A 17,890-nucleotide genomic window follows, 5' to 3' on the forward strand; every position below is an offset into this window, starting at 1 on the left:
AGTAATTCTAATGTGAGCAAAGATCACATGACTGACGTATTGTTCACACGTGCACGTAAACACCCTCATGTCTGAGCACTTGGCGGGTTGGGTGACGGAGCGTCTCCTCTGGGTGAACCCTCAGAGAGTCCCGGGCCTGTAATATTATCCCTACTTACCAAAGCACTCATATTACTAGTGCAACCAGCCGACCATGCAAATTCAATCCAGCCTAATAGTGCACCACCAATAGTGCACATCACATATGCCATTCAGTTTAACTGCAACTGCTCCGGATTCAATTAGCGACAGAGAATGTAAAATAGACTCTTTTACACGAAGACGAGCTTTTATCCCCGTTTCACTTCTGCATGCTGTTTCCCAGACGGCATTAAAGCAGAGCTGTGTAAAGTACAATGGGAGCCAGAGCCTTTTAAATAAAGCATGTTGTGGCTGCCACTGAGTGCGTGCATGTGTGTGTGCGTGTGTGTGTGTGTGCGTGTGCGTGTAGGCCGTCTGAATGACAGACTGCAGTGCGTTAGCGGCGGGTCCCCTGGTGATCCTCATCCCGACCACGCTCCTCTCTTCTTCCCCCCGTGTGATCGCCACGACTCCGATGTAGCCGTTTCCAGTGCGCCACTAACCGCCCCGTTATCGCTGCTCTCGGCCTGTAATGAGAGGAGCGACATATGTCCGGTCCCCCTGCTGCTCCCTGATAAGCGCTCGCACTCAGATGCGCGCAGGAACACTCCTCCATCCTCCTCCTCCTCCTCCTCCTCCTCCATCCTCCTCCTCCTCCTCCTCCTCCTCCTTCTCCGCGCTTTTATTTTGCATGCACAGACCTCGTAACAGCCACCGAGGAAAGCAAAAGTGTGGCACTTACTTAGTGACATTTACCATTTACCTCGCTGCAGACTATTCCATGCGGGGGGGAGGAGGAGGGGGCAATAACAATCAGCATGCATGTAATTTAAAAGAAAAAGAAATGTTCCCTTTAGAATCACGCAGGCAGGGGGAGATATAGAGGAGATATAGAGCTTTATCTGTGTGTGTGTGTGTGTGTGTGTGTGTGTGTGTGTGTGTGTGTGTGTGTGTGTGTGTGTGTGTGTGTGTGTGTGTGTGTGTGTGTGTGTGTGTGTGTGTGTGTGTGTGTGTGTGTGTGTGGTAGGAGCTGTGACAGTTGTGCCGGCAGACTTCCGCAGTGCTACATTAATGCTAATCAAAAGAGCTGAGAAAGCAGCGGTGGTCTGTAAAAACAGATTTTCTCTTGTCTTTTCATTTCTGGAGGGATCTCCCCCTCCCCTTCCTCGGGGAATTTATCTCAGGAAATACCATTTCTGGGAATTGAATCTGACCCTATGAATTTAATAGTGGCATGTTGTCATGTAAGGCCGTACTTCCCCCTCAGCTGTGGGATAAATAATGGAAGTTAAGTTGCAGTAATTGATTTCTCTTCAGTCCACTCAACTGAATAATCTGCAAGGGAAACAACCGCTAAGCCATTCATTAGAAGATTTGCCAACATGCAACTAATTCCGAGCTTATTCTCCAAACATGGAACAAACACAAACTAGTCGGAGCCTGCTTGATTTACAAGCCTTTTGTGTTTGGAAATACTTCACCTCAAACCTAGAAACAACTGTTTCTTCAGCACTGTAAACTTAATGAATCCATCAATAAGTCAGCCTCAGCCTCAGCCTCAGCCTCAGACTTAGCCTTAGCCTCAGCCTCAGCCTCAGACTTAGCCTTAGCCTCAGCCTTAGCCTCAGCCTCAGCCTCAGCCTCAGCCTTAGCCTCAGCCTTAGCCTCAGCCTTAGCCTCAGCCTCAGCCTTAGCCTCAGCCTTAGCCTTAGCCTCAGCCTTAGCCTCAGCCTTAGCCTCAGCCTTAGCCTCAGCCTCAGCCTCAGCCTCAGCCTTAGCCTCAGCCTCAGCCTTAGCCTCAGCCTTAGCCTCAGCCTCAGCCTCAGCCTTAGCCTTAGCCTTAGCCTCAGCCTCAGCCTCAGCAGACTTCACGCTAACTGATGTATGTGATCTACATTCTGGGCGGATCATTTCAGTCTATGGATTTGTGAAGGGGAAGAGTACACTGTGATATGAGGGCAAACAATCATCCATATAAAAAAATCTATTTTGTGGTGATTTTATGAAAATAAGGAGATTTCTGTCCTATCGGGCAATGCGCCGTGTATTGAGTGGGCCGGTCTGACAATAACTCCATGAGGGCTGGTCTGACACTTTTTCCCCCCAGTCCACCCCTGATGTGGACTATACGGCACTGAAGGCCCAGGTAGAAAACGCACGGCCCACCACTGATCTCTTTGTAGTGGTTTTGTGTCTCTTTGTGGTTGTTTTGTGTCTCTTGGTAGTTATTTAGTGTCTTTTTGCAGTTGTTTTGCATCACTTTGTAGGTGTGTTAGTCTCTGTATTTCTCTTTGTAGTTGTTTTGGTTTCTTTGTGGTCATTTTGAGTCGCTTCCTGGTTGGTACATGTCTCTTTGAGTGACATCTTATAGGTGAAGGCCAGGGGGGCCGCTAACACTTTGGGCCCCTGTGCCTGTGCGGTAGGCCCGTTTAGTAATTCATCCATGGCTTGATCATCTCAATTACCTTTGTAATCGCAGAGCGAAGCAAACAGAAACACAGAGCGGGGAGACACACAGGGAAATCAGAGAGTTAAAGCACGGCGGCCTTAGACCCCGCTGGCTCCAACCTAGTATTGTTTACCACTCCTATGAAGATGTCACCGACAGCAATCCTGTTTTATCCACTTACAATATTTCAAAGGAGTGCAAAGGGGCCCAAGGGTGCAATAAAAAAAAGCTTTAAATAGTCTTCATCGCTGGTCCTCGGGGGAATTGCCCCTTGCCTGAAAAGACCTCATTTAATAAATTTGCTCTTTAGGCGTTCCTCTTTTCGTTTTGCATCGTCTTATTATGGATTCATTTGCATGCGGCTTTTTTGGTCTAAATATTTCTCCTCTTAGCTAATACTTAACCATACATATTTTACTCTTTCAGGAAGACCACCTACAACAGTTTCCAATGCATCTGGGTCCATTAGCACCTCGGAGATAATACGGCGGCTGTATGCTTAATGTAAGCACTGCTAAGTCTCTAATTTTCCACAAATAATTCCCCTTGATCTCAAGTCAAATTATGCAAAGGGTGGGGGGGAGGGGGTGTAGACTGCAGCATGCTTTAACATGGTTGGTCCAAGTAAAATAAGTATGTACATAAAATGAATTATAAATGGCAAATTGTGTGTTTCGAGTGTAGCTATGAGAGAATAAGTTAGTTTATTTTGTTGGAGAGGGAGAGAAAATGTGTGTGAGGAAGTATGCTTACTTGGGAGTGTATCGTGTAATTCTGATGAATGCTCGTACATTATTAGACCCTTTTACAGTTTTTAAACAATGATGACGTATATAAGTGTGTGCACACAGTTGGTTAACGGATGTACAGTGGAGTGTAGCTTGTCAAGCTACGTGAGGGCATTAAGCACCAAAGATAAGAATGGGACCTCACCATTTTGGCTTTCCAGATCTATATCAGTGTAATCAGTAAAACACACGAGCAAGTGATCCCGTATTTTGTGGCCAGAACGTCAAGCACCACGACAGGAAGCGGTTTGCCTTGATTGAGTTGAGTCTTTCTGATCGGTCCGGTCGGTGGTGGTCGACACGTTTCATAGCTTGCTGTCATGGAGTGTCCGTGTCGCTCGTAGTGGCGGCAGCTGTTGAACACATGTAGGCGCCCTCTTAAAAGCCTTCAATTTCATTTTAAATACAGACTCATCTGTGTTTATTATCTATGCCGACCGTTGATGCAAGTTACTACGAGCAACCACGGCTGCTTTGGTCAGGAAGTCACCGGTCAACGTGATCACTCACCTGTTGCTCTGGAGCGGTCGTGGTCCTGTCAGAAATATGTCAAACTTGAGTTTTTTGTTGACATATAGATTCTGACAGCTGACCATGCAACAACCAGACCTTTTGATGCTGCATCAGTTTAATTCAGTGTTCAAAGCTTGCTAACTCTTCTGGAGAGCTGGAGCAAAACCGCTCTTCTATTGCCAACATGCACATTTCTGAAGACGCCGGCAGTAAAAGGGTCTATACACCAATATGGGATCAGTACCACTAATGTATAATTAAGCATGAGAGCAACACGTCTGCAGATATAGATGTCTTTTCTTTTCATTTTGTTTAATCTATTTCAAGGAGAATCAAGCAATAAAGACAATCAGTGGGCTTTTTTTAGTCACACTCTCTATGACCCTGTGTCTATAATGTATAATCTGCTTATAGCACAATAATCACAACACATTATGAAGCATTTTACAATAACTGAAGGTCAAGTATCATAATAGTTCACAATTGTGGTTACTCACTGACTTTTTCTCTTTGTAAGCATCATTATAATTGTATCCTCTCATAATCACTGTTATAATGTATTATAATATGATTATATCTTATTCTAAGTGGCCAATGTTTGCAACAAGTAAAGTAAAAAAATATAATTAAATCTAAGAAAGAATCACACACAAAAGGTTGAAAACTAAAACCATTTCTTCACTTCTACATAGACGTTCCATATAAATACAGAGACTGACACGCCGTCCCTGATTTGTCCAAAACGGACTAGAGGGCTGACCAAGCGTCCATATTTAACCAGCTGGGACTGAGAATGTGTTGCAAAAATATACACGGTAAATGTGTAAGTGGAAAATAAAAAAAATAAAAAATATGACTCAGAGAGAAAGAAAATAAATCATCATCACTGCTACAATACATTTTTGCCAATCAAATACCGCTTCTGCATCAATATTAACGTAAGAGTTGTGCACCATGTTGTGCACGTGTTGTTTACAGCTGTGGATTATTTGCATTCGCACTAACTTGAGCCCTGCTGCAGTTAACCTGCTCTTAGCCTCTTGTTTGGAGTGGAGACGCTGTAAGCGCTGCGCAGCAATAAGCCTGATTGAGGCTGATGGAAGCAAATGATTTGAATTATCCAAGGGATTTTAGTGAGTGTGTATACACACTCACTGTGTCACAGTGTGCATACGTACAGCGCGCTCACTGTTTCTGCCGTCTGAAAGCCTGCGCTGCTCCGTGCTGGAATAAAAGCTTGAGTTGCCAGTGGGATATGCTCTGACAGCGCACGAGGCTCCACTTGCACCAGGTTATGGTGTTAGTATTGATCCTTTCTGCAGTGCTGTAATAACACTGCATGCTACACTTATTTCATGAGCAGAGTTGCTGATGTTGCAAAGCAGAACACAGTTACACACACTTCTCCTGAGGCAGTATTTCACTTTGCAGGTTTCATCTCTGCTGCAGTTTAGATCTCTAGCATGAGGATCCGCTTTTTTAACTGGTGACATTGTTCAGGTTTATGGCAAACGCCATGTTCAGTGGAATCAAATAGGGTTTTTATGCAAATCATGACTTGAAGTTACAAGGAACTTTTACCTGGTCACCAGAATCCGGCTTTGCAGCCCACTTCAGCCTGCAGTCAGAGCTTTTCAACTACACTGGTAGCCAACACCCACAGGCTGTTGGAGGCCTGTTGTTACTGGGCCCGCTGAAGGGAAGGGAGGCACAGGAGAACCAGAACCAGGACTGTGTGGAGCAGACCCTGCTGCAGAAAAATAGTTTTCTAAAGGGCTTCTGGTGCTTGGAAACACTACCACTTTTGCCAAAATCGACACACCTATCTCTGCAACCACTAGGGCTATTTGAATAATTTGGGTTATAATAAAAGGTACACATGTGAGATTTTGTTCAAATGTGTAAATATCAGTCTATATGTTACTGGTTAAGAGTAAATGAAGATGACACACAACAAAAATGAAAATGTTTCAGGTCTCCCGAGAAAAAAATCACTTTCAGGATAATTATTTCGTTGTAATGATGCAGCTGTAAGGTCCAACTCTAACCCAAATCATAGCTCAATATGTGAACATTCTCTAACCCAAATCATAGCTCAATATGTGAACATTCTCTAACCCAAATCATAACTCACTATGTGAACATTCTCTAACCCAAATCATAGCTCAATATGTGAACATTCTCTCTGCAAAGGTTGACTTTGATAAAGTGAAGCAGAACAAAGTTAGAGAGGGTTTAGTACAGAGAAAATGTAGGCGGGGTCTCCAAAATTTGCATTTGTGCACATCTGTGACATTTTAATTCTTTTATGTACCAAACCATATATTTCCCTTGTACATTACTTATGGTGTTCAATGCATCCAAATACAGCAGTTTTGGGCTATTTTTCATAAAACAAGCTATGGATTTACAGTTTTATATAACCATCGCTCAGTCTGCCCCCCTAGGGAGGGATTGCTTTTTAAAAGGTGAAGATTATGGTTTATTATTAATATGGTCGTATTATTGCAGATACAGTGATCATTTCTACCAGGAAAACCTCATCACATTCACACCAGGACAATACAGTCGGATCTTCTGGCCACTGAGCAGCACCTCTGGAGCGGGTCAAGGGCCTTGCTCAAAGGCACCCCAGGAGTGGTAATGAGGGAGGGGAGAGCAGCACTCGCAAAGTTCCTAACTGAGACTTTTAAAAGCAGCAACATGTGACAGTTTCCAGACCCACTTCAGGGTTCACCTTTGACGCTGTGTACCGAATTGTCTCCACTTACATTATGCATATAAAATGGACATACTGATCTAATCTTTCCAATCGTTTTGCTTATGACCCGTTAATCTGACTCTTCATGTCAGAGGGTGCACGACGAGAAATTGTAAGCGGTTCAATCGAAGCGTTATTTTCATTTGAATAAATTAGGTTAGGAATTCACTTTCATGTTGGACTAAACCTGCACCGTCTAGTACAGGGATTCCCAAAGTGTGGAGCTGCCTCTAGGGGGTGCACGAGAGGAAAATTGTAATGGTGGTCTAATGGTGTAATAATTAATATTAAACATAATTTTAAAAAAAATAAGTAGGATTTTTTAATTATAAAAATTCCCTTTGTAAGATTTACATTTAATTACAACTAAAAACGTACAATTTAATAAATAGATGCACTTCCGGTCCGGCCGCCAGACTGTCTTTTACTACACACTAGCTAGCCTAGCTTGTGCACCTAGCGTCATTTAATTCATTCAGCAACATCATGAAAATATGTTAAACTGGCTGAAATCTGGGAAGCTGTCAGGTGGGACATCTGAAGCTATCAGTATAAAAGAGGAGAGGGACAGAGAGAGAGGGAGGAACCGGAGGGAGAGAAACAGAGAGGTGCTGGGGAGAGACCGGGAGAAGAAACCGACCGGGAGTCGGAGAAAGAGGAGACGGAGGAGACCGAGAAGGAGGAAGAGATATCAGACAAACCGGGAGCACAGAGACCATCGAAGAGTCAAGGTGAAGAAAGAGGAAACGAGAGTGAGCGTCAAACTGGAAAAAAAGAGGAAACATGATGACAATTCTCTGGGTCTGGGCTTCACTTGGATTGGCAATGCAGATTGTTGTGCAGTGAGGTTCTGGCTAACAGCTGTCTGAAGCCTCTTATTTGCGCCGCCACCTGAACACCAAGCATGCCAGTGCAAGTCAGAAGCCCCTCACATTTTTTAGATCAAAATTGGAAGAGTGACAAAACAGCCCAAAACAATTGCAGTCTCATTCATGTGTTGGGTCTACACCAGGGATTCCCAAAGAGCCTCCTTTTTTTATTTATATCTGTTTCTGAGCCTATGCATGTGCCACTCTTTGTTCTTTACATGGCTTACTGTGTTTAAGTAAATAAATGTGAAATGCAATCTGCCTCTGAGCCTGTGTGTGTGTCCTCGCCATCCCTATTGCTCTTTAAAAGTGACGCCTTGTGTAACTGAAATTTATACATTGGACTAAAGCTTGTAACAAACGCCACGCGCGAGCAAACAGTTCTCGCATTGGTCCGATTTTATGCGGCTATAAATAGGCTCTGTTGCGTTTTTTTTTAAGGTGTTGGGGATTGGGGGTGCGTGAACCCGGTCGGGATGTAGAAGGGGGTGCGTGGCCTAAAAAGTTTGGGAACCGCTGGTCTAGTACAAGCCACGGTTAGAAGACACAGCCAAAAACGAGATGTGCTAGTATATGGAGGACCTAGTAGATGGAGCTGTATCCAAGGAGAGGGCTACAGGAAACTGGGGTGTGACGGAGTCAGGCAGCTGGCACTCTCACACACACACACACACACACACACACACACACACACACACACACACACACACACACACACACACACACACACACACAACACGACAAGTAATACAGCAGGTCTGTTTTTTAAAATGTCTTCTGGTCTTTCCTGGCTCTTAGTGTCTCTGTTAAAACATTCCTCTGCAATTACTGTACCATGAACGGTGCTTGTTCTGTTACAGTACCACAAGGCCCGAGGGGGGGCAGCGTTTATTCCCCCCCTAATAATGGCACATTGTGAACAACAAATCTGTGTTGAAATTGGCAGGGAGAGAGCTGGTCAACGTTAGCTGTTAGCAGCCGGTGGGCAGCACAGCTAACGTTAACGGACGTAGCATTGACTTTTGTCACGATGTGTCAGGAGAGAGAATGCAGCTTTAACACATGAAGCATAGACTTCTATACAACCAGAGGAGTCACCCCCTGGTGGTCAGGAGAGAGAATGCAGCTTTAACACATGAAGCATATACTTCTATACAACCAGAGGAGTCACCCCCTGGTGGTCAGGAGAGAGAATGTGGCTTTAAGACATGGAGCATAGACTTCTATACAACCAGAGGAGACGCCCCCTGGTGGTCAGGAGAGAGAATGCAGCTTTAACACATGAAGCATATACTTCTATACAACCAGAGGAGTCGCCCCCTGGTGGTCAGGAGAGAGAATGTGGCTTTAAGACATGGAGCATAGACTTCTATACAACCAGAGGAGTCGCCCCCTGGTGGTCAGGAGAGAGAATGCAGCTTTAACACATGAAGCATAGACTTCTATACAACCAGAGGAGTCACCCCCTGGTGGTCAGGAGAGAGAATGCAGCTTTAACACATGAAGCATAGACTTCTATACAACCAGAGGAGTCGCCCCCTGGTGGTCAGGAGAGAAAATGCAGCTTTAACACATGAAGCATAGACTTCTATACAACCAGAGGAGTCACCCCCTGGTGGTCAGGAGAGAGAATGCAGCTTTACCACATGAAGCATATACTTCTATACAACCAGAGGAGTCGCTCCCTGGTGGTCAGGAGAGAGAATGCAGCATTAACACATGAAGCATAGACTTCTATACAACCAGAGGAGTCGCCCCCTGGTGGTCAGGAGAGAGAATGCAGCTTTAACACATGAAGCATAGACTTCTATACAACCAGAGGAGTCACCCCCTGGTGGTCAGGAGAGAGAATGCAACTTTAACACATGAAGCATAGACTTCTATACAACCAGAGGAGTCGCCCCCTGGTGGACAGGAGAGAGAATGCAGCTTTAACACATGAAGCATAGACTTCTATACAACCAGAGGAGTCACCCCCTGGTGGTCAGGAGAGAGAATGCAACTTTAACACATGAAGCATAGACTTCTATACAACCAGAGGAGTCGCCCCCTGGTGGACAGGAGAGAGAATGCAGCTTTACCACATGAAGCATATACTTCTATACAACCAGAGGAGTCACCCCCTGGTGGTCAGGAGAGAGAATGCAGCTTTACCACATGAAACATAGACTTCTATACAACCAGAGGAGTCGCCCCCTGGTGGTCAGGAGAGAGAATGCAACTTTAACACATGAAGCATATACTTCTATACAACCAGAGGAGTCGCCCCCTGGTGGTCAGGAGAGAGAATGTGGCTTTAAGACGTGGAGCATAGACTTCTATACAAACAGAGGAGTCGCCCCCTGGTGGTCAGGAGAGAGAATGCTGCTTTAACACATGAAGCATATACTTCTATACAACCAGAGGAGTCGCCCCCTGGTGGTCAGGAGAGAGAATGTGGCTTTAAGACGTGGAGCATAGACTTCTATACAACCAGAGGAGTCGCCCCCTGGTGGTCAGGAGAGAGAATGCTGCTTTAACACATGAAGCATATACTTCTATACAACCAGAGGAGTCAGCCCCTGGTGGTCAGGAGAGAGAATGCAGCTTTAACACATGAAGCATAGACTTCTATACAACCAGAGGAGTCACCCCCTGGTGGTCAGGAGAGAGAATGCAGCTTTAACACATGAAGCATATACTTCTATACAACCAGAGGTGTCGCCCCCTGGTGGTCAGGAGAGAGAATGCAACATTAACACATGAAGCATAGACTTCTATACAACCAGAGGAGTCGCCCCCTGGTGGACAGGAGAGAGAATGCAGCTTTACCACATGAAACATAGACTTCTATACAACCAGAGGAGTCGCCCCCTGGTGGACAGGAGAGAGAATGCAGCGTTAAGACACTTCTGCATTGGCTTCATTCTGTAGAACCGGAGGTTGCCGCCTCCGGTTCTAATGTTACAAGGAACAACATGATAATGTTGTGTTCAAAATGTAGTCTTATAATAAAAATAAAAATATGGTAGATGTTTTCACAGCAATATAAAATATATAGAGGCAATTTTGACTTGTTTATTTTCCTGACACTAGCTCAAAGTGTTTATTGATCTGTTTTGTACTGTGGCATGGAATTGGAGAGCCGTGGGATTTCACTAGTATTGGTATCGACATCAACAGTTTTGGTATTGTGACATCCCCACAGTTTTACACAAATATACAGTACCTTAGTGCACTGCAGTATGAGCAGTGAGAGTCACTGAAAACGGCACCACCCACAGAAACAGCGAACCCAACAAAAAGACTTGCTCATGCTGCTTGACTGACACGTACAAAGACCAGCAGTGAGATGCGAAGCTGTACCTGGAGCTGCTGCAGGATGTGAGCTCTGGGTTGGATCTGGTGTCTGCTGCAGCTCTGCTGGTACGCCACCATTACCTCCGTCAAGGTGAGGCAGCTGTCAACTAAAATAGAAGAATACACTCATTCACTGCTTTAATGTCTCTGCATCCCAGTGAGCCACCGGCAACCATTCAAAAGTGCTTAAGGGGCTAAGGAATGCCATACGGTAAACTGTGCTGTGCTCTGTGTGTGTGTGTGTGTGTGTGTGTGTGTGTGTGTGTGTGTGTGTGTGTGTGTGTGTGTGTGTGTGTGTGTATACTACAAGGAAGATGGCAGTCAGCGAGAAGTGAGAAGGACATGAATGTCTGTCTGAGCAATAAATCAACCAATCAGGCATCTCAGTTTATCATCCACAGCCTTATGGGATAGGAAGTTCCAGATGTGAGAGACTACAGAGGATTTTATGATGGAAACACTTAAACATTTTGATCCTTGTGTATCCTTCAAAAGCTGGATTGCATTTTAAAACGTTTCTTGGTTGATGAGATGGGGATGATAAAACAAAGATAAATACATATCTGGACAGCTTGCTTTTAGCTGTGAGGTCAAACAAATTAGTTATTGAAATTGTACCTGAAAGGATTAAATGTAGATGAAAGTATTTATTTAAGTGACAATAAAACAAAATCTGTTGTGTTTTAGGGAGGATTGTTTTTACGTTCTATTTCTAATTGGGTCCAAAGTTCAAACATACACAGAAACACTTCTATGAGCACATTGTATCCCGTTTCTTCATACGCACACAAACAGAAATAAAACATGACAATTTGTGGCTTTAGAGGGAGGCTTGTTGTGCAACTTGGCTGTGAGACATTTTTTCTGTTGCCTGGTAATCTCAAGGTGAGAAAGAAACTATGGGATGTCATCGCCGCAGCCTTTAGATAGTTACAGCAAATTACTTTTACATCTATGTTTACATGTGAACAAATGAAATAATATGTAAAGTATTAGTTTAGCCTGCTACCAGTCTTCATGCTCAGTCAAACTAATCACTTCCGAGCGTAGAATCATCTTCACAAAATGTCACTGCAGGAATATTATTTAGGACATTGTATGTTAATTTACCCAATCAGATGAGGATATTAGTTGATTCAATATTTGCGAATCCATAACAGTTCTTAGAACACAGACTGTGAATCAGCCTGAGTGATTCATAGGAGCAGTTTGAACTTGACCAACTACATTTGGCAGCATTGACTGCAGCCTCTCACAGGTCATTATGTCAGTTTAAAGGTCAAGTTCAGGGGTGGCCAACCAGTCATTTCATTTAGGGCTAAGAAACCCACATTACTCTATCAAAGATCAAACTTAAAACAGATGAAAATAACCAAGACAAAGATTAAACGCACGTTATTATATTAACTTTGTTCAAAGCTTTTTTGTCACAGTTGAGAAGGACATAACTGTAATAAGAACATGCATGTGGTCTGGGGCGGTGGGTCAACTGGTCTGGCTGCAGGACCCACCATCACCCTGAATGACAAGCGAAAGCCAGGAACATTTTCAACTTCTCAATTTGATTTAATGAAAATATGGTGCAGTTTGAACCTGAGATAGTATCACAGTATGTCAAACACAGAAATATTCCCTTTCACACTCAATTAAAAACCCCAAAGTGCATCTTAAGGACACAAGGTAATACAACACACATAATAATGTTATAACTTCAGCCTTTTTGAACACAACATAAAAAAAGGTTGGGAATGAAGCGAACTATCACAAATAGTCCGATGTGTAAACTCACGCAAGTAAAGTGTTGTGAACGCAGCATTGAGGAGTGTGTGAATATTCAGTTCAGCTTTTTTTTATATAGCCCAAAATCACAAATTAAAATGTGCAATCTGTAACATAACATCCTGTCCCGGGGCCTCAGATCAGGAACAACTCCCCAAATAAAGACAGTAAAAGCCCTTTCACAGGGAAACAGGAAGAACCTTCATAGAGCAACAGAGGAGGATCCCTCTCCAGGATGGACAGAAGAATAGATGTCATGTGACCAGAATGAACAACGAAACAGAGTTACAGCACATTACATCAATATGACTGAAATTGAATGAATTGCACTCTGCCGCATTAAAAAATCCCTTCAAAATAAAAGCACAGGATTATTATTTTTTGCCCATCCAAAGGCCCGTGACGGACTGAAAACGGTTCCGCGATTTCATGGCTTTCAAGCCGTCGCGCCTTGAGTTTGACACCAGTGGTCTAAAGTATTTGCAAAATTAATAAAAACTTTTTTTTTTTTAAACAAACACAAACTGATATGAACATGAGAGTGGTGGTTCCACTTTCAGTTAAATGGCAAATGGACTTGTACTTGTACAATGCTTTTCTAGTCTTCCAACCATCTTTCAGCTGTTCACATCCATTCAGACACTCCAGGCACACAGGCTCGATCCCCGGCTCCGCTAGTTCATGTCAATGTGTCCTTGGGCAAGACACTTAACCCCACATTGCGTGTATGAATGGGAATGGATGTTAGCTAGTCCTGATGGGCAGGGGGCACATTGCATGGTAGCTCCTCCCATCAGTGTGTGAAAGGGTGAGAATGATGACATGTAGTGTTAAAGCACCTTTCACCATTTCATAGCAATCTACTCAGCAGTACAGTAGGAATAGCTCTTTACCAAAGCCTGAACTATAGCTACAAAAACTATGAACATTGCAACATGTATTCTTGAAGAATATTAGCTTTTAGTTTGTGTATAGTTTGAAAACTAATATTGCATTTAATTGACAAAACAAACTACATACTAATATTCAGAAATTCTCCAAATTCATTGCAGGAGGTTGAAGTGACAAGTTGTTCATATTACATACAGGAAACTGCAGAGATGTTTTCCATATTTGGATGTTTATTTTTTGAATCACATATAAGTGAAAAAATACCTCTTTTCATTTAATGGTGACTTTAATGCTGATGACCAAAGGTCACCAGCATGACATAGTGATATCACTGATATTACATCAACGGGGCAGCTTACCTGTTCTGTCCGTGTCCCGGGGGTCAGCGAAGCCGGACACTATCTGTTCATCGGGGGGGAAAGACACGTGCTTTGCTCCTTTACTTCTCTTCTTCTGGCCCTTGTTGGGGGTTTGTGCTCCGTCATCACTCTGCTCGTCATTGTCGCTACAGTGGGTCATCCCTCTGGTTGGGACTCCTCCGGGGAGCTTCCAATTGGGATTTAAAAGCAAAGGGTCAGTTCCCTTTGAGCAGTGAACACTCAGCGAGTCAACAACCACCGCATCTCCTCCGGCAGCCACGGCAACAGATACTGAGGAAATACTGATCGAAAAAAAATGAATGTGCGCAACAGTTGATGGATAAACAGCCGTACCGCCTGCCCTCTAGTCTGTGAAGTGCAACTCTCTCCACTCTGTGATCAGCTGGAAAGACAAGACACGAAATAATCAATATCTTATTCATGAGTTGTGCACCGGCTCACAAGCGAAACCCAATATGTCTGTATCAAATGACGCATTCAAAATAGGTAAGGCTCTGTACATTTACATACCTATACAAACATTCAGGACCAAAGGATGGTACATCTTTAAAAAGTGTATTTTCCTGGTTCAAAATGAGGCTTGGGTTAAACACAGGTGTGAGGGTCCAGAGAAGTATATGAAATCTTATAGAAGATATTACTAAAAGGTCAAATGACTGAAATGTGTCACTCATGGTGACTAATTCACAGATAACTATAACCCGATAGTTTCCCTCAGCACTACTGAGATTCTATTTTAGCTCATTGTTTTCGATTTTCTGGACCACAAACTCGACTCTTATCACAGGTAGAGACTGGTTGTTGAACATATTTGAGCATTTAGCAGAAAGAAAGACATATATCCCTCAGGAGTTGGTGGAGACCAAACCAGTGGTAAAAAGAGAATAAATATTGGACTTGCATTTATCGAGTGGACTCAAACACGACTGAATGCTAATGTTCCTCTGTGTCTGCTGGATGTGTAAAATAATTAGCCAACAAATTAGCCATAATAACTATATACGGTGATGATATGACAGATATTGTGTTTACACTGCCCCAACGTAGCCAAGAAATGAGTGAATGCAGTTATAACAGGTGTTTTATGTTTATGTTGCACAGGAAACCTCTTATTGTGATCACAGCTGTCGGGGTAAAATAGATCACTAAAAGCTTTTCTTTATTTATCATGCAGATTACCATCTAATTTACATTTGTATATTTATGACATACACATAAAGTAATGAAATGGACAGCTTTGCTAGTTAGATCATTTTATTGAATGTTTTTAAAATGCACTACAACAAAACACGTATTTATAAAATACAGTATCAAGGGAGTAAATTAAAAAAAGAGGATTAATTAACATAGATTTTTTCGTAAGCATTTGTTTAAGGATGTTCTGTCTCAAGCTTTTTGACTCATAGCGGTTAATCATTCAAGTGGTTTTCACTGAACAGTGCACAAACACACTGTTGGTTTTGTGGTAGAAACTGGCAGCTTTCAGAATCTGGCCATAATAAATATAGTCGATTTTTTTTCTTCTATTTTACGGTTGATGTTTTATTTCATATTTTACTGCATACATACAAGTGTTTACCACTAACACCATGTGTCAGAGTCTGTGCTGAGGGCACAGATGAAGCTAGCTGCATCCTGAGTGTCTAATTAAGACACTGTTTGTCTCCTTTTTATCAGTTGTTGACAACCAAAGAAAAGAACCCGAGGCTACAATCACATTTATCAAAAACTCTTGAAGCATGAAGGACAAGTCAACAGCAGAAGATGTAAGCAATGCAACGTCTACACACACTAACGTTATGTTCAGACACAACTGTTAATCACATTTGCATGTTTATAAATCGTTAATGAAATACAAATGAAGTCAAATAATGTGGAGCAGAGTTATCGTGTACTGGCTCTACCACTGACTTTGACATGTATTTGTGGAATATGTAATGCTACTTATGTTATGAGTTAGAGCAAAGGCTCTAACATCACAAGGTAAACCCCAAACACCTCATATTAGATAGATAGATATATACTTTATTAATCCCCAAGGGGAAATTTCTTGTCATAGTAGCGCCGTACAACTTGAAGATACAAATAAACACACAGGATAAAGATCAAATATATAAAGAAGCAACAGGGATGAAAGATATATACAAATAAAATAAAATAAAGTAAAATATAAACATATATATATATATATATATCTAAATATACACAAAAGAATAGAATACAACTAACTGGAATGAAATATATTTACAGACGCAGAGTGTATTCATTAATTAAGCAAATTAAATGTATACAATAGATAGTGCAAAATGGAAAGTATGTATGTGAACTGTAATAGTATACACGTATACAGTGATAATTAATCCACAGAGGATCTAGCAAGCGGTGACTTGTTGTAAAGTCGTATTGCAGTGGGCAGGAATGTTCTCCTGTAACGGTCCTTGTTGCAGCGGAGCGTTGACTCATCCCCTTCTTGTAGACAGCGTTGATGTTGGCCTTCCAGTTCAGTCGGCTGTCGATGGAAACACCAGGTACCTGTACTCCTCCACCATGTGATGAGACACCAGGTACCTGTACTCCTCCACCATGTGATGAGACACCAGGTACCTGTACTCCTCCATGTGATGAGACACCAGGTACCTGTACTCCTCCACCATGTGATGGAGACACCAGGTACCTGTACTCCTCCACTATGTGATGAGACACCAGGTACCTGTACTCCTCCATGTGATGGAGACACCAGGTACCTGTACTCCTCCACCATGTGATGGAAACACCAGGTACCTGTACTCCTCCATGTGATGGAGACACCAGGTACCTGTACTCCTCCACCATGTGATGGAAACACCAGGTACCTGTACTCCTCCACCATGTGATGAGACACCAGGTACCTGTACTCCTCCACCATGTGATGGAAACACCAGGTACCTGTACTCCTCCACCATGTGATGAGACACCAGGTACCTGTACTCCTCCATGTGATGAGACACCAGGTACCTGTACTCCTCCTCCATGTGATGAGACACCAGGTACCTGTACTCCTCCACTATGTGATGAGACACCAGGTACCTGTACTCCTCCACCATGAGATGGAGACACCAGGTACCTGTACTCCTCCACCATGTGATGAGACACCAGGTACCTGTACTCCTCCTCCATGTGATGAGACACCAGCTACCTGTACTCCTCCACCATGTGATGGAGACACCAGGTACCTGTACTCCTCCACCATGTGATGAGACACCAGGTACCTGTACTCCTCCACTATGTCCACATCCTCTCCCAGAACACTCAGAGGACTAGGAGCCGTCGTCTTCCTCCTGAAGTCCACCACCATCTCTCTGGTCTTGGCCACGTTCAGAAGCAGGTGATTCTCACCGGCCCACTCCACAAAGTCCCTCACCACTGCCCTGTCCTCCTCCTCCCGTCCATCCCTAATATACCCGGCCACTGCAGAGTCATCAGAGAACTTCTGCAGATGGCATGACTCTGTGTTGTACTGGAAGTCAGTGGTGTACAGGGTGAACAGGAAGGGAGACAGAACAGTTCCCTGTGGGGCTCCAACATCACTGACCACCATTTTAGACAGCACACGGCCCAGTCTGACAAACTGTGGTCTGCCTGTGAGGTAGTCAGTGATCCAGGAGACGGTGGACGAGTCTACCCCCACCACCCGCAGCTTCTCACCCAGCAGCAGTGGTTGGATGGTGTTAAATGCACTGGAGAAGTCAAAGAAAGTGACTCTCACAGAGACACCGGTTCCATCCAGGTGCGACTGAGCTCGTTGCAGCAGGTAGATGATGGCGTCAACCGGGACCTCCTCCTGCCTCAGGCTCAGGTTGTAGAGGTGCTGCAGGACACCAGACAGCTGGGTGGCGCAGGTCTTTAGGACCCTGGGGCTGATGCCATCAGGTCCTTCAGCTTTGTGTTGTTACCAGGAGAGCACATCACATCATCAGGGACACAACACACCCCAGCACAGACTCTTCTGGCTCCTGCCACCA

General features: G+C 43.7%; 1 protein-coding gene across 1 annotated transcript in view; it reads right to left on the reverse strand.

Moving 5' to 3' along the window:
* Positions 1-14,028, reverse strand: part of LOC306733179 (protein phosphatase 1 regulatory subunit 37) — a gene marked incomplete at both ends in the record, with an annotated part of 69,739 nt that extends 55,711 nt beyond the window's left edge. The window contains 2 exons of the mRNA XM_079214381.1: positions 10,846-10,946; positions 13,869-14,028. Coding sequence (XP_079070507.1) covers positions 10,846-10,946; positions 13,869-14,028 — 261 coding nt within the window. The remainder of the gene's footprint in view (positions 1-10,845; positions 10,947-13,868) is intronic.
* Positions 14,029-17,890: the final 3,862 nt, after the last annotated feature.

The sequence above is a fragment of the Taurulus bubalis genome (genome assembly GCF_910589615.1).
Source record: "Taurulus bubalis genome assembly, chromosome: 1".
NCBI lineage: Eukaryota > Metazoa > Chordata > Actinopteri > Perciformes > Cottidae > Taurulus > Taurulus bubalis.